At 45.2% G+C, this 22606-nt stretch overlaps 1 protein-coding gene and 1 long non-coding RNA gene across 2 annotated transcripts in view; one reads left to right on the top strand and one right to left on the bottom strand.

Moving 5' to 3' along the window:
* The window catches only part of LOC147914049 (uncharacterized), a 74815-nt gene that overhangs the window by 20146 nt on the left and 32063 nt on the right, over positions 1–22606 (top strand). The window contains exons 2-3 of the long non-coding RNA XR_015555754.1: positions 15322–15421; positions 16020–16110. This is a non-coding gene — a long non-coding RNA (uncharacterized LOC147914049). The remainder of the gene's footprint in view (positions 1–15321; positions 15422–16019; positions 16111–22606) is intronic.
* The window catches only part of AGBL4 (AGBL carboxypeptidase 4), a 1245941-nt gene continuing 1245336 nt past the window's right edge, over positions 22002–22606 (bottom strand). Inside the window, exon 13 of the mRNA XM_087445980.1 lies at positions 22002–22189. Coding sequence (XP_087302106.1) covers positions 22069–22189 — 121 coding nt within the window. The 3' untranslated portion in view covers positions 22002–22068. The remainder of the gene's footprint in view (positions 22190–22606) is intronic.

The raw sequence follows: 22606 nt of genomic DNA, 5'->3' as shown, positions 1-22606 counted from the left end.
GTAGGATGGGTTTAGCGTGGCTCCTTCAGGGATGCAGCTCTGTTTCTCTCCGATGCTCTCAGCTGTGTACTCCTCCCTCCTTGGGTTGACTTCATCTTTAGGCTGGTGTCTTCGTGGACTACGTACTTACCACATGCAGGGGGGCAGGCCGTTGTTTCTACAACCACTGAAGGGGAAATACAAGGCTGTGCCAACTGAACGAGAGCAGCTTTGCAGCCGCTATGCACTGGGACAGCTGCACCAATTGTTAAAATAGTGAAGCACTTCCATGTAATTGGTAAACAGCTGCTTCACCAATAGCTACTTCCCCCTTCAATGTCTCTCCCCTACCCTGGCCTCTCTGGCTCCTCCCCCAGAATCCTGCAGATTACTCCATGATTCAGTGTGGGAAGAATTAATGCTTGGTGTAAGAGGGGGCTTTCAGAACCCTGCTCTGGGGCCTTGGCTGGCACCTATTCTAATTTTGTACCCTGGTTACGCCGGTTGTTAAATGTTGAGAATTACCCCTGTACTGGATCACTCCTCGACCAATCCCTGATTAGTGAAATGCCATTTATTGATTAGCTACTCCTCTGCGTTTACACTGTGGTGAGTGGGAAGAATTTTTCCTGATTGCTCTAGACTCTAGAGCAGTGGTTCTCAAACCTGAGTGTGCATCAGAATCACCTGGAGCTCTTGTTAAAATGCAGATTGCTGAGTCTCACTCCCGGAGTTTCTGATTCAGGAGTGGGTCCTGAGGCTGTACATTTCTGTCAAGTTCCCAGATGATGCTGATGCTGCAGGACTGAGGACCACACTTTGAGAAGCACTGCTCTAGATCTCTGTAATCCTTGGAGAATTGAGAGCATAGTTCTTCAAATCACTTTCCGTGTTGGGTAGTTCAGATGAGGAACCTGATTGAGAGAAGCTCTCTAGCCTAGGGATCAGCAAACCGTGGGCCACAGACCAAATCCACCCTCCCACATGTTTTTGTAAACAAAGTTGTTCTGGAACACAGCCGTGTTCATTTGTAATGGATTGTCTCGAGCTGCTTCCACGCTACATTGGCAGAGCTGAGTAACTGGGACAGAGATCTTAGGGCCTGCGGAGCGTAAAATATTTACTAACTGGCTCTCTCAGAAAAAAGTTTGCCGACTCCTGTTCTAGAACAATCAAGGCCCACCTCTGGGGTTGAAAGTGGGGGTAAATCTCATCCATCCGTAGCTTGGCTGCTACACAACTGAAGACAAGTGAAATGGATGGAAAGAAAACAAACCATGTCTACCATACTCCTCATCTATTAAATGGGTCTGATAATCCTTGCTATAAAGATTTATTATTTTGCAATCAAATGATCAAGTTTATACAAGTATTAGAAGAAACAAACAAAAAGCTTTGTTTAGCACCGAGGATATGGGTGTGCGGCATAGCTGTGTCTATTTTAGCACAGTTCCCTCGGGCTACCCCAGGGACCATGCACCAGCAGACTGAACTCGCAGCTCCGTCTGCAAATCTAGAGACTGCTCGAGGTCTGGGGAACCTAAGAACTTCCCCCAGGCTTCTCCTACATACAGTGTTCTGGGGAGTGAGACCCAGATGGTTCTTACCAAGACAAAACAGATCTGAAAACATTCATTCATTTAACAGATATTTACTGAACACTTACTTCAGGTAAAGACTGTTCAGCTGTGAACAAAACGGACCATCCTACAGGAAAGCTCACTACCGGCTGAGCTTCGTGCATACCTGTAGGGCTTCTAATCAACCTTTTAATGGCCACCCTTTTAAAATCTTTATATATTTGTAAATATGTGAAAATGTATAAAATATATAAAATGTATAAAAATGTAGTATATATTTATGAAGAAATAGAACATTTCCAGCATCCCAGGACCAGCCTCCAACACCTCCCAGCCCTGTGATCTTTCCATCCAACTTTCTCCCCTCCTTAGAGGGAACCACTACCCTGATTTTTATGAAATTACTCTCTTGCTTTGTTTTATACTTTTACCACCTAAGCATACATTCCTAAATGATTCAATTTAGTTTTCCCTGTTTTGTAACTCTATGTATTTATTATGTACTTTTTTGTGTCTTGCTGTTTTCCATCAGCAATATATTAAGATTCATCCATATTTTATGAGCAGCAATATTATCATTGCTGAATGGCCTTTTCATCATGCGGATATACCACATTTTAGATATCCATTCGATAGCTGGTAGACATTGGGGATGTTTTCATTTTGAGGCTGTTGCAAACAATGCTGCTATGAGCATGCTTGTGCATGCTTCCAGATGCACTTGGGTGAGAATTTCTCTAGGGTATGTACATATACTCAGGAGTGTAATTGCTGGGTCATAGTGTAAGAGTATCCTTAACTGTATTAGGTAATGCCAAACTGTTTTTCAAAGTCGTTAACAATCAACATACTTACCATTGCTCCACATCCTTGCCAATACTAGATACTATCAGACTCCAAAATTCTTGCTCATCTGATATGTGGGTTTAGAGTAAGCTCACGTGGTTTTAATTAGCATTTCCCTGATTACAAATGAAGTTGAGCACCTTTTCATATTAATTTTTGGCCATTTAGATTTCCTTCTTTGTGAAGTGTCTGTTCAAGTCTTTTGACCATTTGTGTACCGGGCTGCAGGGCTGGACATCTTTCATTTGCCCCTCCAGATATACTAACAGACTTCTTCACTCTGCTCTATGTTCCTGGAGGCTGACCCTGATGGATTACAGCAACAAGCTTCCTGATCCTCTGACTTCAGCCAATGGGGAGCATTGGAGGGAGGGAGGAGGGGAGGTTGGGCTATTTAGTCCCTCAGCTCCCTCTTTGCAGAGTCACTGGGGGCTGACTGCATCCTTTGACCCAAGGCCACAGTTCCTGGCAGGCAGCTCTCTCCGTCATCTCTGTTTCTGAGTTCTGGGGACTGTTACCTCTCCTTGTCCTTTCAGACCTAGAAAGGTTATTTTGTGGTGTCCCTACACCCTGCTCTCAATTTTGTAAACTATTTACAAAGCTCTCCACAAGTTTACCAGTATGAGTTGGCCAGCTGTCTCCCCAAATAGTTGATTAGCATTTTCTAATGAATTTTCAGGAGTTCTTCATGTTTTAGATATACTCCCTTGTTGGTTATATGTGCACAAATATCTTCTCCCACTCAAATCATTTTCTTCATAGCAACTTTTTTTTTTAAAAAAACGTTCTTATTATAAAATTAAAAAATATATAGAAAACCACATGAAATAAAGCTATAGCTTAATGGATTATTTTTAGGCAAACACCCTTGTAAATACCATCAAGGCCAAGAAATAGAACTTTGCCAGCTAACTGAAAAGTCCTCCATGTACTCTGTCCCGATCATAGCCTCCTCCTTCCCCTTTCAAAGTGGTTTTATCTTTAATTTCTATAGTTATCACTCCCTTGCATTTCTTCATAGTTTTATCATTTAGGGTGAATCCCTAAATAATACAGCTTACAGTTTGCCTGTTTTATATGTTTCATAAGTGTCTTAAATCTAAAATTTCCCTCCTCCTCCCACTTTGTACTTGCAATTTATTTGTGGCATAACTTAGATTATTTGGCCTTTGATGACCTGACCTGCTTCCTCATGGTACAAGTTAATATGTTTCTCTATCTTCTGTATTTCATGGAAATTGGTGGTTGAATCTAGAGACTTGATCAAATTCAGGTTAAATTTTTTTTGTCAAAATATGTGTTGATATGTTCTTTCAACAGAAAGAACATATCTAGTTTTCTCTCTTTTTAATGTTAGCACATTTTCCAGCTCACACAGGAAAGACAGGATAAATTTTCATCCTTTCCCTTTATTTACCAGTTTTCAACATAATTAGTTTTCTAAGATAATGAGGTTTCCTCTCATTCCCCAGGTTTTTTGTGTGTGTGTGTGAGGAAGATCAGCCCTGAGCTAACATCCATGCCCATCCTCCTCTTTTTGCTGAGGAAGACTGGCCCTGAGCTAACATCCATATGGATCTTCCTCCACTTTATATGGGACACCGCCACAGCATGGCCGGAGAAGCGGTGCGTTGGTGCGCGCCCGGGATCCGAACCCCGGCCACCAGCAGCGGAGCGCACGCACTTAACCGCTACGCCACGGGGCCGGGCCCAGTTTTTTTTGAACTAATAAAAACATCGTTGATGTTTCCCAGCCATTGTAGTTGTTATCCTTATTGAAGCTCAAATGGTCCCTTCTTTGACCATTGGACTCTCATAAATTGACTCCTGAGTCCTTTTGACTGGATCCTAGGATAATTTGATAGGGCTCTTGCTCTCTGGTATGACAAGATGTTCCAGGCTCACCGAGTACATTTCCTGCCTCAGTCCTAGAATCAGCCACTTCTTTGAGATGTGCTGGTTTCTTTTAGTGAGAAATGGTATTTCAAGACCACAGTATAGGCACCACCGATGCTCATTGCTACTGGGTCTGTCATTGTTTCCAGGCCTAATTGGTGGAAAAATCCACACTAGATGTCCTTTTCTAGGTTTGCTGATAGTTTGCTGGGAGGTTTTTATTTTTTGGTTTTAACCATGAATAGGTGTTGAATTTATGCCAGTGCTTTCTCTGCATCCATTGAGAAAATCCCATGGGTTTTCCTCTTTATTATACTAAGATAGTGAATTATACTGATTTCAAATGTTAAAAAACAAGCTTGCATTCCAGGGGTATACCTGACTTGGTCAAAATGTCTCATTCTTTTTATATAGTGCTGTATTTGATTTGCTAAACTCTTATTAAGGATATTTATATCTGTATGCATAAGAGATATTGGTCTGTAGTTTTCTTTCCTTAAATGCCTTTGGAATTTTTTTTTAAATCAGGGTAATATTAGCCACATAAAATGAATTGGGAGGTGTTGCTTCCACTTTTATTTTCTGGAAGAATTGGTGGAGAATTGACATTATTTCTTCCTTAAATGTTTGATAGAATTCACCAGTGAAACCATTCTGGCCTGGAGTGTTTTTGAGGCAAGGTTTTTAATTCTAAATTCAACTTCCTTAATAGATATAGAATTATTACCCATTTTTTTCTTGAGGAAGCTTTGGTAGTTCGTGTGTCTCATGAAATTTTTGGATTTCATCTAATTTGTCAAATTTATTGTCATAATGTGATTCATAATATTTCCTTATTATTTCTAGAAACTGTGCTCATATCCTCTTTTTTGTTCCTGATTTTGGTAATTTGTGTCTTCTAGCCTTGTTTGTGTCTTCTCACTTCTTTTTCTGATGAGTCTAGCCAGAGGTCTATTGATTTTATTGATTCTTTTCACAGGACCAGCTTTAGGGGACAAAGGATTATTCCCCTAGTTAATATGCAGTACCACAAACTGAAAGTACACACCTGGGAATGCACCCTGACTAGTGCACTAGGGACTAGTGAGATGGGAGTTGGGAGTGGTAGTTGAATATAAGACTGGATAAGAGAGATTTTGTCAATATAGTGGCGTTAACCTGTGACTTAGAACTTAGCATCCTGAAAAGACACCTAAAGCCAGTCCTAATATGCTACTTTGTGGCTCCTTTAATCTTAAACACACACACACACACACGATGGCCTGCAGTAAATGAGGAAAGATGCTAGGACTGCCTTGATAAAGTATTGAAAATGGGTCAAAAGCTGCAAAGAAGTGGTCAATGCTAAAATGGATTATTACAGAAATCTGAGACCCCATCAACTGATTGTGTTCCCTCTGAGGGCCCTGAGGACAGCGTTGGCTAAGGCAGAGAGAAATGTTCCTGTGACAGGGGCCCCGGCATCCGTGAGAGCTCAGTGTGGGTTGTCCTCTGTTGGCCGCGGGCAGAGTTTCATATACTGCTATGACACTGTCCCTACTGGTAATGAGCATGACAGAATTCTGGAATAAGAGAGACCAGGTTTAACACTTGACCATCAAAGTGAAGGTAGATGTGATTACGTGATGGGCAGCAAAGCCACAATGGTGACTATGTGGCACTGACCCACAGGGGTCTGTGGCAAAGTGGTGAGATGAATGGGCAGACAATGAAGGTTTTTTTTGACTAACCAAAAAAGATTGGGAGCAGGAAAGCAGAAGGCTTTTGTCAGCTGCCAGAAGGAAAAATCACGATCCCTCACCCAGTTTCTAGATTTGCGCCAATTCTCAAATCCAGAGCTCACTGAGGAAAGCTGGAACCGGTCCCCTATAGGAAGGACACTACCACACCAGAAAGCATATAAGGTTGTGTTTCACCCAGTCTTTCTCCAAAGGGACCTATGGCCACTTTCCAGGGGACTGAATACCAGAGAGTGAGGAGGACACAACTCTTTTGAGGGTTGCTAAATAGAGGATCTGAGTTGATATGTCTCCAGGAAGCCCCAAATGCCAATGTGACTTCTTTATAAAGCAGAGGCCTAGGGAAGCCAGGAATAAGTTGAGTCCTGATGCACTTCGTAGTATATCCAATGTGGTCATTTCCCTGGGACAAGAATACATAATTGAGATGGATATACTTAGCAGCTGGCAGAAATGTCATGTTCATTTCATGATCTGTGGAGCGAGAATCATTACGGCGAGACAAGCAAAGTGCATGCCCCTGAAATGGTACCCACCCCAGCAAGACAATAAATCAGAAGCAGTGCTGATTCTTTTGGAATGGTAGTTATTAGACCTAGAAGATGTAGGAGGAGTAGTCCTCATTATTCCCATTTAATTCACCATTCTGACACCAGGACAAAAAGAGGTGATTATGGTGGAAGATGGTGGATTACTGTAAGCATAACCAAAGAATAACCTAATTGCAGCTTTATAGGATGTGATATGTTTACTAGAACGCATCAAAACAGCCTCTGGCACTTGGTATGGGCTACTGACCTGGTAAATGCATTCTTTTAACCCCTGTCATAGAAAAGAATCAGAAGCAAGTACATTCACTTCGGACAGCAGTACGTACTCAGTCTTGCCCCAGAGCTACATTAAAGCTCCCACTCACGGTTACAGTGTAGTCTGGAGGGGCCTTGATTGTTTGCACAGTCCATGGAATGCCACAGTGGTCCACGATATTTGTGACATCACAGTCAATGGACCTGAAGAGCAGGGAGTGGCAGGTTGTTTGAATGCCCTGGTAAGACACATGTATGCTGGAATGGACCAGGTAGCCACCATCGGTTGGTTGGTGTTGGTCTTCAGGGACAGGCTCTCTGAGGAGGATACATGTAAGCAGCAACCAGGGGAGGGAATGGCTAGTGTAATAACCCTCCATCTGAATGGATATGGCATGTTTGACAAAGAGGAAGAAGGCCAGTGTGGCTGGAGCACAGAGGACAAGTGGGGGGTGTGGTGAGAGTAGAGGTCTGAGAGGTGGTTAGGGGCCAGGCCGTGTAGGGTCATTGGTGCCAAGCTAAGACGTGCAAGTGTCAGTTGACCCATTTGAAACTTTTTTTGATCTAAACGTGATGGGGAAAAAATGGGCTCTCAGAGGGAAATGATGATGTACTAGTCTGTTTGGGCTGTTATAATAAAATACTATAAATGGGGTTGCTTGTAAACAACGGATTTATTTCTCACAGTTCTAGAGGCTGGGAAGTCCAAGTTTAGGATGCTGGCAGATTTGGCGACTGGTGAGAGCCCATTTCCTGGTTCACAGATGGGCCTTCTGGGTATGTGCTCACATGGAGGAGGGGGACTAGGGCGCTCTGTGGGGCCTCTTTTATGAGGGCAGTAATCCCATTCCTGAGGGCTCTACCCTCATGACCTAAGCACCTCCCAAAGGCCCCACCTCCTAACACCATCCCATTGGGCATTAGGTTTCAACATATGAATTTTGGGGGGACAAAAACATTCATTCTGTAGCAGATGATATGATTTATGTTTTTTAAAAAGAACACTTTGGCTGTGTATGGAGAATGGACTACAGGGGAGTGGAGGTGAGAGCAGGATCCTTAGGAAGCTTTTGCATTCACACAGGCTGGAGATGTTGGTGGATTGCTCTAAGGTGACCATAATGGGGATGGAGAGAGGTAGATAGATTTCAAGTCTATTGTGTAGGTCTATTAATGTATTAAATATGAAGGATCAAAAGGAAGGCATCAGGAATAACAATAAAATTTTTGGCCTGAACAATCAGATGCTAGTGCCTTTTGCATGGATAAGAAAGACTGAAAGAGAAGGAAATTTGGGGCAGGGATAAAGAATATGTGGAAATCAAAAATTCCTTTTAAGTCTGAGATGCCTGGTAATCAACTGACTCTGTGAATCTGAATTTCTGGGGTGGTGTGAGACTAGAGATGAGGATCTGGAATTGTTGGCACAATTAGTGGGTTTTAGGTTGGAGAACATCTAGACAGTTGGAGGCAGTGTCCTTGGTGTCAAAGTGCTCGGGCTTTGAAGCCAGACTGAAGTGAGTTTGACTCCTCTCCCTACCACTTTCTAGTGATGTGGCTCTGGGCATGTCACTCAGTGCGTCTCCAACCTCTCCTACAAAATGGGGACTGTAGTACCTTCCTCTCAGGGTTGTTGGGAGGATTAAGAACATATGTAAATCTCTTGGCATTATCAGGAGTAGATGTTGGAGACATTGACATCATCATTCACCTGGTGAAAGCTACTTGAATTACAGCCTAAGCGCCTAGGAGTAAACATGCTAATTTTACAAACCCAAGTCTTTGAAATATTAACTCATGCTCCATACTACCAAAAAAAAATCCAGATAAATGCTTATACAGACCTGGACTAGGATGGGGGCAGGGTGTAGAAATCCTGGTGTAGGTAGCTGCCACATAGGAATGGTTCTGTGCACAAATTCTCACTTGCTTTCTAGTGGTTGGTAAAGCTGTGAAACATCTTCAGTAGGAGAGAGCACATAGGTGGTCTTATAGAATAAACATAGATTTCGAAGTCAGCCAGACCAGGTTCAGATCTCCAGCTTGTCTTGACCTTCCCCTTCAGTGTGAGCTTCACTCAGGTGGGAGGGCTGCAGCAATGCTGACTCCCCATCTGTAATCTCACTGGCATGAGCAGCCCACGTCGATTCCTCCAGGATCTGCATATTTAATAAATATGTCAACTGGCATCTTTGTCATTTTTCCCTTAATGTAGCTCGTCAGGAGCTTAGCATTGAGGAGCCCTTGAGTTTGAAGCTTATGGAACAATTAAACTCCCTCCTGGGAGAATCCAGACCTGGAGACTGTCAGTGCATAGAGATGAGCAATTGTGTGTTTGTCTCCCTCTTGCCAGAAAAATGGAATACTCCAAAGTTCCTCAGGGACTTACACTGTATTTCAATGAGCCATGTATACATTGCATACTATGTAATTAATCTAGAAAACTACTCCTCTAATAAACTCAGGGAACTGGCCCATCTTCTATTAATTTCTTTTAATTAGCTATCATCAGGGAAGCACTGAATGTCTGCCTGATGAGATTCCTCGCGACCTGATAGGAATGGTCAGTAATGCTGAACCAATGATGGCCTTGCTGATAATCAAAGCACTGACACATCCTTACTGTCATCTCGTGACAGTGCTCTGAGTCAGATATGGCAGATAACAGCATCCCCATCAGATCCTGGAGCTCAGAGAGATGAGGTGACTTGCCCAAGGTCACCGGGAGGTTTCATTTCTCTGCAAAGCCAGCTCATTAAAGGTAAGGGCTCTGGAGTGAGGCACATCTGCGTTCCAATCCCAGCTCCCACAGTTAGTAGCCGTGTGACTGGCCTTAGGGCCCTGGGCGATGCCAACCTTATCCCCATGCCCTCATCACTGCGGGAATGCTGCCCAGCTTCTGATGGCAGCACCTGCATTTGTGTACCCCAGAGCCTGCCTTGCCCCCTCCACCTCAGCAGTCTAGAGGCGAGAGGGAATTAAGGCTCCTTGGGAGCAGCCTGAGCCAAGACTGATGAGAGTTGGTGAAACTACCCAGCTCCCTCATCCCTCGTGTGGGATGAGTCCGAGACATGAGTCTACGCTGGCTCCCTGGCGTCTCCAGCAGGATAAGCTCTGGTTATCCACGGTGGCAACATACTTGATAATGAACATTTCATTGGCTGCCCCACCTTCCCCACCTCATTTTCCATTTCCCTACTTTTTTTCTTGAGATCTCTTCTTAAGTAAATTCCTTGCACTTGGGTCCTTATCTCAGGGTGTTTCCGGGGAACCTGAACTAAGACAGTGACCTCCGACCAATCATGGAACTCCTCTCAGATCCACAGTTTCCTAACCTGTAAAAAGAGAATCTGCATAGTGCTCACCTCACAGGTTTGTAGGGAATATTAAAGGACATATTGCATGTGAAGGGTTTTGCATAGTTCTGTTCATACCAGCAAAATTTATCACAGCAGAAAAAGTCCAGTGGGGGAAAAATCTAAAACTGTAAATATAAAATTACCTCAATTTTGTTGCAAATATATTAAAAATACATTAAAAGTTATTTATCCCTTGGTGGTGATGAGTTATTTTCCTTATGCTTTTTCCTATTCTTCAAATTTCAAAATTTTCCAAACAGTATTATGTTCATAATCAGGAAAAAGGAAATGTTACTTACAGAAATTGATCTTAACTTTGAGATTTCAACTACAACAAAAAAAAAGATGCCTAAAAAAATGCATAAAAATCTCACTTTGTTTTTGCTTTCCTTTTTCCTGGTCAAATGCACTAATTATTAAAAGGAAATCCAGCTTTCATGCAATAAGGGCAAGGCTTTGCAAAGGCCTATGGCGTGTCTAAATCTGAGATCCTTTGAGTCCAAGCTTCAGGCCACTGGCCCTCCTGGGCTGTCCCCTCTGATCCACAATTTCAGTTCAGCTGATCTCTGGCCCCCATTTGTGGTGTCAATTCCAAGCTGGGGTACCAGGTTGGGGCAATTCCATCAACAGGCCTGGCATCAATGGCCCGTTTGGCCCAGCTCACTTGACCTGGCTCTGGATTCATTCCTTCTGAGGACTCTGACTTACCTGCCTCTGCCCCATGTTGTTCACCCCTGTACATCAAACTCTATTTGCAGCCAAGCTCCCCAAATCTCCATTTATCCACCCCATTTGTAGGTAGAAATTATTCTTACAAAGGAGAACACTCATATATCCCTCCATATGCCCACCTTTCCACCCATCCATCCATCCATCCATCCATCCATCCATCCATCCATCCTTCTTTCCTTCTGTCCGTCAATCCATCCATCTGTCCATCCATCCATCCATCCATCCATCCATCCATCCATCCATCCATCCATCCATCCATCCATCCTTTCACTCAGCAAATAATCACTGAGTACTCAACCCTGTGCAGTCAGTGTGCTAGATGCTTGGGATGCAGAGTTGACTCAGACACTGTCCCTACCAAACTTCCCAGCCGTGGAATAGCAAAGATAAGATGCTCATGCCCCACTCGACCCTCTTGTACCCACGTGTAGCAGATGCTTGTGCTGCCTGCCACACATCTCCTCAGTTCACCATGCACAGCCATGGTGGCCAGTTCCATGCACTTGGCCAGCATCCCTTATCAAGTGGACCTCAGCTGCCTCAGGGATCAGCCTTGCAGAGGAGCAATCAGGAAGTGAAGAGGAATTGGAGGCCCATTCCTCTCAGTGGCAATTAGCTCACTAACACAGTTGACTGGGTTTTCTCCCTGCTCTGTCTCACTTTGCCTCTCTCTTACTTCTGCTTCCGGGCAGCACCTGGTGAATAAGCTGCTTGCTGTCAGTTCTTTGTCCCAGTCTCTGCTTTTGGAAGAGCACAAACTAAGATACCTTGGCAGGCATTATGAATGAACGAATGAATAAAAGAATGAATGAAAGAAAGACTGATGATATTATAATGAGAGGAGGACACTGTTGGAGGTGGACAAATGACCACCTGCTGTTGATGCAGAAAGACCCTGTTACCTCATTATCCATTTACACTAGGTAGCATGGCTTCCACGTGTGTGTGCCAGCATGTTGGCTGCACTAACTACCTTAGAAACGCTGAGCATGAGTAATGTGAATGTGACTAACAATAATAGTTGCCCTTGTAGGGACACTTCCATTTGCAAGGGACTTTACTCATATCGTATCATTTATTCTTCACAAACCTCCTGGGACCCAGGCATTAATTAATCCCATTTTATAAGTGAGGAAGCTGAAGTTCATGGAGGCGGCTCAAGGTTACATGAGAGCTGGGCCTCAGCTGGATCCGTCAGACGCCAGAGTCCACGCTCCTGCGCCTGCCTCTCTACATGTGTCTATTACAACATCCAGTCAGGGTCTCAGATCTCCCGCTGCTTCGCAAGCAACTTATAACGCACCCCCTTGAAATCAGGGTGTGCCTTCTCACGGGGTCTAAGGCAGCCACAGCTGGGCAGTGAAGTGTAGTAAATAATGCACAAGTCTATTTGTTACTCACTGTTAACCAACACTTAAGATAAAACATTGCTTTATTCATGCTGCCTGGCAGCTCAAGCTTGCTCCACGGTGTCTATTACACGGTGATGTTAATCAGGTCCGCAGCGCCGCACCTTCTGTATGCAAGGTTTGCCGTGTCGCCCGCTGGTCTCGTCTCTCCAGAGGTCTCTGGTGCAGCATCGGGTCTGAGGACAGAGAGAATCTTTGGGAGGCTGGTGTCACCACCACAGCTGCTGAGTCAAGTGTGAAAATTTACTACCTAGACATCCGGCCACAGCATTAGGGTCCAGCAACCCGATGTGCTTTTCAAGGTCGGTATGAGACCATCTCTCAAGGTAGGCAATAGAGGTGGAGGAGGAGTTCCTAGAAACCCCAAATGGCAGAACTGTAGAAGCCCCAGTGATCACCTCCTTCCACAGGCTCATTTTATAGACAGGTAGACTGAGGCTTTGAGAGGGGGAGTGACTTCTCTAAAGTTATAGAAATGCTAGTAGACTGGGATTAGATTCCAGCTATTTTTGCTTCTAATTCAGGCTCTTTTTAATGAGTCATTCGCAGTCCCTGTCCTTCTCCCTCGTCCCCCTCCTGTTGTGTGGCTGTAGAATGGATGCCCGCAGAGTGCTTGCCTCTCTTAGGAACTCAAAGAAGGTTACTCCCTTCTCCCACTACATCTATTTCCCCTGAAGTTCTTGAAAGTAATCCTGTGAATTAAGAAAAACAATCACTCTTAAATTCCATTCTGCAGGTGAGGAGACTGAGGTTCAAAGAGGGAAGGGGACAGCTTGAATCAGGCTTAAATCCTGGCTTCTGGGGTAGCACTCTTTCTAACCAACCACACGGCCTGCCTAAGGGTGAAGGAGTGAATGGACAAAAGAAAGAATGAATGAATGTTAAGCCTTTTACAGAAGGAATTAAGGCATGCATGATGACCACGGCTTAATGTTTGAATGTCCCCACCCCGTGTATTTGCATTTCAACAAAGTCAAGGTGTCAAGCCCCCTGGAGCTGCTCTCTGGGCCACAGCCATGAAGTCCCTCCACTCCTACCACCACCTAGTACTCAGCCTGGTTTGGAGCAGGCCCTTTGGAAGAGAAATGAACACTTTGGAACCATGGCATTCAGCTCTCTAGGACCAGTTTGGGGAGGTATTGGGGTGTTAAGGGAGAGACCTCTCCCTCATAACACCACAGTTGTTTTTTCAATCTTTAGTGAAGATTGGCCTGAAGAAGGAGAAAGAAAAAAACAGACAGGAACACAAAGGCTAAGATACAGGAAAGAGATGCAAACATGAGATCACCTGCTGACAGTCAGGAAAAGGGCTCTTGGCCACCCCCCCCCCCCCCCCGGAGGGCCTGGCCTGGCTGGAGTCAGCATCAGACCTTTATGAGGTCTCAGAAGAAAGGGAGAAAATACCAGGAAATATTTTTCAAAATTCTATGCTTTCCCATTCATCCTCTCTTCAGATCCTCACGATACTCTTGAAGAGTAGGTTGGTTAAGGATTATGTCCCCGTATCAAAGGATAAGAAACTAAAACCAGTTGAAGCTCTGGGGTAACGTCAGACAGGGCAAGAGATTTACTTAATGTCACATGGCCAGGCAGTATCAGAGCTGAGAGCAGAACCCAGTTTCCTAAAGGCCATGTCTTTAAATCCTTCTGGCTTTACAGTTTGAATCCTGGGGGTAGGAAGTGGGTTGGGTGGAGGAAGAGGAGGACTTTGGGATATTTAGTGGGAACACTCCCTCTAGCTGGTGACCAGTATCTGCTTTTTGATGCAGGAGTAGGGGTGGGGGTGGGTTAATAGAGGGGCTAGGCCTCCTCTGCACCACCCCATCCCCATCTCCTGGCAAAACATCTGTCTCATTCCTACAACACGGAGGGTGGCGCCAGCTCTGCCTGTTAAGAAGTTTTTCAGCAGTTCTTTCAAAGGAAGAGATAGGCCTGAGGACGTGTAGGGGCATCCAGCTGCAAAGGAGAGCGCCTAGAGCCAGGCTCAGGGGACTCAGGCAAAATGAGGTTGTGGACAGGAGCAGAAACAAACCCGTGAGCTCCCTGAGGCAGAGCTTTTCATAACCAGCGTTAAATATTTACTGTTTTGTCAGTCTTAGTACTGTACGCAGAGAGGCGGAGGGGAAAATGCAAAGAATGCCAGTATTGGAGTCTGGTGACATCGGGGCTCCTCCTCATATGAGCTGTGTGACTTTGGACAGATTACCTCTCTGAGCTTCCGTCTCCTTCTCAGGGCGTAACACCTGCTTCATAGGGGTGCTGTGAGGCTTATAGGAGACCGTGTAAGACAAAGCAAGCAGTGCAGGGCCCGGAGCCGAGTAGGCACTCAATCAGGGCAGAGCAGCAGCAGCAGTAGTGGTAGTGGAAGCTGCAGCAAATTAGCAATAACAGTAGTAGCAACAGCAGTAGTAGTGGCGATAGCAGCAGTAATAGTAGCAACAGCAGCAGAAGTAGTAGTAGTAGTAGATTAACAATAATAGTAGTAGCAGTAGCACCACCAATAGTAGTAGTGATAGCAGTAAGAGGAGTAGCGGTAGCAGAAATGATAGTGGTGGTGGTGGTGGTGGTGGTGGTGGTGGTGGATTAGCCGTAGGAAGAGTAGTAGTAGTACCAGCAGCTGCACCTGTAGTAGCAGTAGCAGTCACAGTGGTAGTAGTGATGGTGGTAGTAGTAGCAGTAGTAGTATGGTGGTAGCAGCAATAGTAGTAGTAGAAGCAGTAGCGGTGACGGTACTAGTAGCAGCAGCAGCAGCAGTAGTAGGGGTGGTAGTAGTAGCAGTAGTAGTAGCAGTGATAGTAGTAGTAGTAGTAGCCCTAGCAGTAGCACCAGCAGCAATAGTAGCCACAGAAGCAGCAACAATAGTTGTTTTCATTGTTATAAGAAAAGTGATATATTGCGTTGGACTCTGAAAAAGAATTTGGCCTTCAAGAAAGGACTAGCGATTAAGCAAATCTATCTCCTCCGTCTCTCCACAGAGAGTGGGGCCTTGAAGCCCATCCACGACTTCTGACTCCAAGTCCAAGTGCTCTACCATACTGTGCGGCCTTTCATTCTGAGTGGAACTCATCTCTGTAGGTAAGGGGGCCATGGAAGAAGTCTGAGCAATGGAATATCTCAGAGAGGGCAATGCTCTGGGAAGATAAGTCTGTAATTAGGATCCAGTTGTTAGGCTAAGCTCAGGAAGGACTTTTGGACTTGGGATTCAGTCATTCTTTTATTCTGCTCCATTTACTGAGTGCCTCTGACATGTCTGGAACTGTTAGGTGCTATGAGAGGTATGGACATGAATAAAACCCAATGTCTCCTCTCAAAGAAATTAAATGACGGGGGGGGGGGTGACAATCATCTGAGTGAAATGATTGATAAATAGATAAATAAGCAAAGTATTTTGGGGGATACAAGAAAAGGATGCAATTAATTACAACTGAAGAGACCGAGGAGGAAGGAGGTCATGGAGCTGGGGTGTTTGAGCTAAGTCTTGAATAAAAGAAGGATTTCTCTAGTGAAGAAGAGTAGGGATGGTCGATGGACATGAGAGACACTGAGCAGGCAGGACCAGCAGGAAGCAGCAGCTGGCCAGAAGGGAGGTGTGAAAGAAGTGGGATGATGTGCAGGCTCTGCTTGGACAACTGATTTGAAAGAGATGTCATAAACATGGGGTCCTGTTTTGCAGAGATCCTGGAAGCTCCTCTGGAGAGAGAGAATGGATGAGCCAAGAGCATCTGGAGGCAGGAGGTCAATGAGGGGCTATGACAGCAACCCAGGTAGGAGACGATGCGGGGAGTGAATAGGAGGGAGAGTGTGGAAAAGGTAGAGGAAGGCAGATGCTCAACAATTCTGCCAGTAAGTATTATTTCCCCATTTTAAAGATGAGGAAAATAAACTCGGCTTTAAATGATTCACAAGACAAAAATAGCAAGTGGTGCAGCTGAGATTAAACTCAAGTCTATCTGACTCCAAAGTCTCCCCATTATACTACTGGAAGGCAGACACATCACAGAGGCAGGAGCAATGGGCTGTGGTGACTGGCTGCCTGTGTGCGGAGAGGGAGACAAGGGAAGGTCTCCAGCCTTGGCAAGTGGGTGGAAAAAGAAGACATTAACCAAGACAGCTGATGCCAGGGAGAGAACCAGATTTGGATTTAAGATTGACATGGGGTCAGCCAAAAATAGATCCCAGGTCTTTGGGGGCCAAGTGAATTTTAAGCATGAGGAGCTGTAACAGGCGTCATAGGGATGACTTTCTGAATTGGTCAGACTTAGTGCTGAGTTTTGGGGGTGAACCGAGAGGCAGTGGGGTGTGGCAGAGTCAGGTTTGTGCCTATGTCCTGTCCGCCTGACTTACCAGCTGTGGACCACAGGCAAGGGACTTAAGTGCACTGATCTCAGTTTCCTCATCTCTAAAATGGGGAAAACGAGCCCTGTCCAGCATGCGCCCTGAGTCTGGTGAGGGTGAGGAGAGCTGACAGAGGTGAGTGCTCCAGGGAAGCCCTGAGTTTCAGCTGCAGGGCATATGGGCATGATAACTTCATAGAGGCCATCCCTAAGAAGTTGCATGCCAACCAAAAATAACATAGAAGGAGCCTCTTATAAATCCTAAGATTTTTCTTGCTATTTTAATAAAACACAGTATCTTTCAGAATCTATACCCCCACTCTTTTTAGTCTTGTCAATTCTGCCACAGTTTGGGCTTGGTGAACACTGTGTCCAACACTACCTTCCTACCTGTTCAGAGCCTCAACTTGTAAAGCCTCTCTCCTCTCCCTCAAAGGTCCAGGGCCTTTGGACTCCCCCCCCATAACATTTTTCCTTTCCACACTCAGTGAGCACAGACTGCTACGTGATCTGTGTTAAGTGCTGAGGCCACAAGGATGAAGAAGACTTAGGTTCCTGGCCTGACACTGATCCCTCAGTGTGACTGTCATTTTTCTGGACACTTCTCTCACTCCTGTTCTCTGCTCAGGAAGGGTTTGTACTTCTGTCTGCATTTCATCTGAGTGTAAAAAAAAGCTTTTGCTTCAAGAAAAGGGAATTCCAACCCTAGCAAGCAAGAGGTAGGGCAGGAGTGGGGGCAGTTTGGGGAAAGAGTTTTACTCTCTGCCAGGTATTTTATAGATGTTTTTATATTTTTTGAACAGCTTTAATTGAGGTATAATTGATATACAAAAACTGCACATATTTAATGTATACAATCTGATGAGTTTGGGTATTTGCAAACACCTGTGAAACCATTACCACAGTCAAGGTGACAGACATAGCCATCACCTCTGGGTTTCCTTTTTTTATTGTCTTTTGTTTGTTTTTGTTGTTGTATGAGAACACTTAACATGAGATCGCCCTCTTGACAAATGTTTAAGCGCACTATACAGTATTAACTACAGGCACTCTGTCGTATGTAGATGTTGTTATATTTAATCCTCACAATAACTGTGGGAGGTAGATATTATCATTCTCACTTTATAGATGAAGATCCTGAGGCTTAAAGAGGTTAAATTCCTTGCCTAGAGCCGTACAGCTAGTTAACAGAAGAGCTGCGATTTCTGGTTGGTTTGACTTTTTAAAGCCAGGCTGTTCCTATTATGTTATACTGTCACCCCTATTCTGCCTGCCCTGGTGCCCCATGGGCTGAGCTGAGCCATGAGGGAAAGGACCTCTAACCTTTGTGCCCTTAAAGTGCTCAGGAGGCAGGGCTTAGAGGAAGAATTCTGAACAACAATTGAGGGAGACAGTAGGCTGTTTACACACGCCAGAAGGAGGGAGGGATAACAGAACCTGAACTAGATTATCTGCCTGGGGCCAGTAACCCAGAGGGTGCCAGGATGGGCCCTGCAATGACTACCTGGTGGAGCTTCCAGGGGCCCTGGAAGATCTAGAAGCCTCTGCATGTCAAGTGATCAATGGGCTCCTTGCCCAAATTCTGCTCTGCTGGAGTGCCCAGCAGGAACTCAGACAGGTGTGTGGGAATAAGAGATGGGAAGAAGGTAGGGTTTAAGTAGCAAGGGCTAATAAAAAGCCCTGAGATCCCTACACACACACCCCCAGCCTGGAAACTTACATGCTCCCTTCCCCCACTACCCCAAGTGATGCCATTATTGCTTGTTATTCTGCTTTCACCTGTTTTCCTGTTTTGACCTGATTTTACCTGGAGACAAACAAAGGCCCAGTGTAGAGTAGTGGAAAGGGAGCTGGGTTTGAATCCAGGTTCCCACTAGCCATATAAACACAAATAAAGGATTTTACCTCTACGAGTCTCAATTTTCTCACCTGGGAAATGGAGAAAATGATACTTACCTCAAGGGACTGTTGGGACTATCAAATAAGGCAATGGATACAAAGGCATCTAGCACCATGCCTGGCACACAGTGAATGTTCAGTAGATATTTGTAGATGTATGAAGTGATGCTCAACAAACGTTAATCACTCTAGCCTTCCACGGCTGGCGCTGCTCTCACTACTCAGGAAAACGAGTTGAGATGCTCTTGGGCAAGTCTCAGGTGTGTCACTGACCTCCAGTGAAAGGATTCAGGCTCCTGTGCCCCTCCCCGCATTCAAAGGCAACAAGGAAAGCTCCCCTGCCGCTGCTGCTGCTGCAAAGCGAACAACATCGCCAGAGGCGGGTGACCCAGCCTCTGCTGTGGGCTTCAGCACAAAGAATCCGGGGGGCCTCCAGCTCGCCTATCACAGCTTTTGTGGGTAAACAGACCTTGAGTCCTGTCTCTGAGCCCCTGGGCTGATGCAGAGCAAAACTGGCACTGCTTGTGGAGAGCTGTATGAGAGCCAGGTAGAGGCCCAGCATGTCCTCCCCTCTCCACCCTTCCATTTTGCACAGTTGTCTCGCTCTCCTCTGACCACTGGTTTGGTAGCCAGTTCTACTCACTCGTGGCTCTATCCTGAGAAGGAAGTGGGCAGGCAAGAAGAGAGGCTAGAGCGCCCCCTGCTGGGGCTGGTGGGCTAGTAACTTCTGGCAGGTTCACCTGCTGGGTTGGTGCTGTTCTCCTTCTCAGTGCTAAAACACTTCCCTCTAACTTGAGACCATAGGTGTGACCTGGTCCAAGGAAGCTAGGGCATTGATGAGTGGGCCAGGACCACGGAGAGGTCCACTGACAACCCCTGGTCTCTTGGTCCCCCCTTTCCTCTCTGCTCTGCTGGTGTGGAGAAGCAGACGGTTCTACTGCAAACATATCCTATAGTCTGCCTTATAGCCATGTGTTTCCCTCTTAAGGAATGCTAAATGTTAGCAGGGTCCATTTGCGGTAATTCAGAGACATTTAACGTCACTTGCTTAGTGTTAAATGATACTTTTTATCCTGTACACTCTATTCTCTGACATTAGGAGATTCCCTCCAGAATTATAGACTAGGAGGTGATGCCACAGAGCATCCAGCATCCCCCTAGAGAACGAACCTCCTCTATTTCCTCCATGACAGATATTCATTCAGATTCTGCATGCATACCTCTGGTGATGGGGAGCTCACTGTCTCTTGAGGGAGCCCATCCAATGGGTGGCAGCTCTATTCATTAGAAAGTTTTCCTCATCTTTGGTCTGAAATCTGTCTTATCTAGACTGCCTCCCTGGATTTGGGTCATAACTTTGGCAACAGAGAACAAGTTTGCTTCTTTTGGACAAAAAGAATGTCCAGATGTCCCTTCAACTTTTTAGAGATTGTGACCTTGCTTTCCTACCCCCACTCCCTCGTATTTTTCATCTCAGGGATAAACAGCTCCAGTCCCTCATCTGTTTCTAGGGGGAAATGATTTGCAGATGCCTCACCATCCCGGTCACATTTCAAATAACACAGCTATCACTTATTGGGCATCTTTGCTGACATTTCCCATACCCAAGTTCATTAAACCTAGGTAATCACTGTGATTAGGGAGACATTACTATTACCATCTTTCAGGTGAGGAAACTAAGATTCAGAGAGGTTAAATAACTTTCCCAGGATCACACAGATGTTAAGAGACAGAAGAATGCAGACTTAGAACTCAGAGTGGCCTGGCTCTAAGTTTTTGCTCTTAAACCACTAGAATGGCTGCTGCTCGTGTGGCCTGGGATCCAATTAATCAACGCAGGCTTTAAAAAGTGGGGCGTAAATATGGTCAGAACATTATGGAAGTGGTCTGACCAGGGAAAAATAAGTCTGGACGATCATCTCTCTTATTTTATGCACTCTGGTGCTGTCTCAAGAGGTGGTATCACTTCTGAAAGCCCTGCCACACTGCTGGCTCACGCTGAGCTGGCTGCAGTCAACTAGACTCCCCAGGACTCTGACACAGGAGCTGCTGGAAAGTCGTCTTGACTGTTCTTCCTTATCGTGATGACCAAGTCCCTGCAGCAAAGTGAAAGTTACACAAATTTGGGTTGGCTGGTTGGTTCTTGAGAGAGACTGAGACCTGAAGGGAAAGGTGCCAGAATGCTCAGAGGAACAGAACACCTGCATAAACCACTTTATTTGTGCTCCTCTGGGCAACGAGAGCCCAGGAGAGAAACTGTATATACAACAAAAAATTTGTAGCCAACTAACATGTGGTTCTTTGTTATCATTTCTGAAAACCAATAAGCAAAGGGAAAAATAAGCTTTGCTCTGATTTTTGCAACAAACTTTGAAAATCTTCAACCCAGAGCAAAAGAATCTTCACTGGAGCTTTGTGCTAAAGGCCCTATCTCCCTTGAGCCTGCCCGCCCCTCCCTCTCTCCTAATCCTCATTTCCGGGAGGTCATTTTAATTAGCAGGCTGTCATGGTGACTCATCCTGCTGCTTTACAGACAGAAAGGGAGCGGTCTCCCCTGGACCCATTCATCATACAAAGGCACTTTACTCTTTAGAAAAATGCACAATGTTTCGCTTCCCCACGTTGGGAATTGCTACTGCTGTTGTTTTAGTTTCTCATCCCCACCTGCATCCTTTTGTCTTTTGCATCTTCTTACCTGGCAGTCAGCCTGCCCCCATTACATTATCCATGCCCACCTCTTCAGTGGCCAGGTTTGATCCCTGACACCATGATCTGGAGATCTTAGCCATGATAGACCTTTTGGAATGAGTAAGCAATACATTTTGTCTTTGGAGCTAACGTTTCAGTAAACTGCTCAGGTCATTGGGAAATAACTTCCAGAACAGTTTTCCGAGCTGCATGCTGGGGTTTGAGGGGGTCAGGAAGCATGCAGCTCAGAGATACAGTGACGTATGTCTAAGAACATATGATCTCAAAAATTCTGTCTCACTGTTCCCAACAGTACGTTTGTCTCTAGGTTGTGTGTTCTGTTGCTGTGGTTTTGGATCTGCAAACATAGACAGTGCATTTCTAAAACTGTAAACAACCATGGCCTATTCTGAAAGGTAACCATCTGTAGTAACTATACAACTTTAAAAGGTAAAGGAGCTTTGAAAGCACTGACCTGAGATGTGTCAAACCTCTCAAAAGGAATGTGTAGGGTTTCCTCTTCCTGTGAGCATCTCTGTGTGGTAGAAAACAGCATCTGTACTCGCCTGGTCTCAGTCTCCTATTTTGTTCCTGAGCCTTAAGCTGAAGGCTCACAATTGATTTTCCATTGGTAAAAGGGAAAATCGATGATGAAATTTCTCATTTCTTTCCTTCTCTTTCACTAGCCTATTTATTACCCCACTACCCTTATCTTGGAAACTAGAGAAGGATGATTAATTTCATGACCCAGCAGAAAATGCATGCTCCTGCCTCCATAAGACTTCCCCAGACTCCATGCCCTTAAAAAGAGTTTGAAGGGTCTTTGTGGTTCACTGAGCTCTTCTTGTCCCCTCTGCCGTTGGGGTAGTCGCTGGCCAAGCCTCGCAGGAGTGGGTACTTGTAGGGAGGGGGTTTTTCTTTCCTGCAGAGAGGAGATAACAGAAAGAGAGAAGCAAGACACTGTATTGAAATCATTTGTGTGCATGTCTATCTCCCCCACTGGACTGCGACCTCCTAGGAGCAGTGGCCTTGTCTTCCTCTTCTGTGTGTCGGAAACCCAGCCCAGGGCCTGGTTCAAAGCAGGCATCATGGCTCTGTGAATGACTGTTAGATGGATGGAGAGATACGTCATACCATTCTGGTTCTGGAGAAAGCCTAACTGTCCTACAGCAACAACTCTTCCACGTTTCCACCTTGATTCTAACTCCTTCAATTCATTTCACGATCAGATGGAGACAGACACATAGAAGAGCTACAGCTTAGGAGGGCTGGGGACCTCATTCCCTTTATAACCATCGTGGGCTCCAGAGTCCCCTTTATAGTTCTCAGGATAGCCTAA

The sequence above is a fragment of the Ceratotherium simum genome, chromosome 22, assembly GCF_057802395.1.
Source record: "Ceratotherium simum simum isolate JZ-2026a chromosome 22, ASM5780239v1, whole genome shotgun sequence".
In the NCBI taxonomy this organism is placed as follows: domain Eukaryota; kingdom Metazoa; phylum Chordata; class Mammalia; order Perissodactyla; family Rhinocerotidae; genus Ceratotherium; species Ceratotherium simum.
Note: the sequence above shows the minus strand (reverse complement) of the source record. Positions and strands in the feature narration are given on the sequence as shown.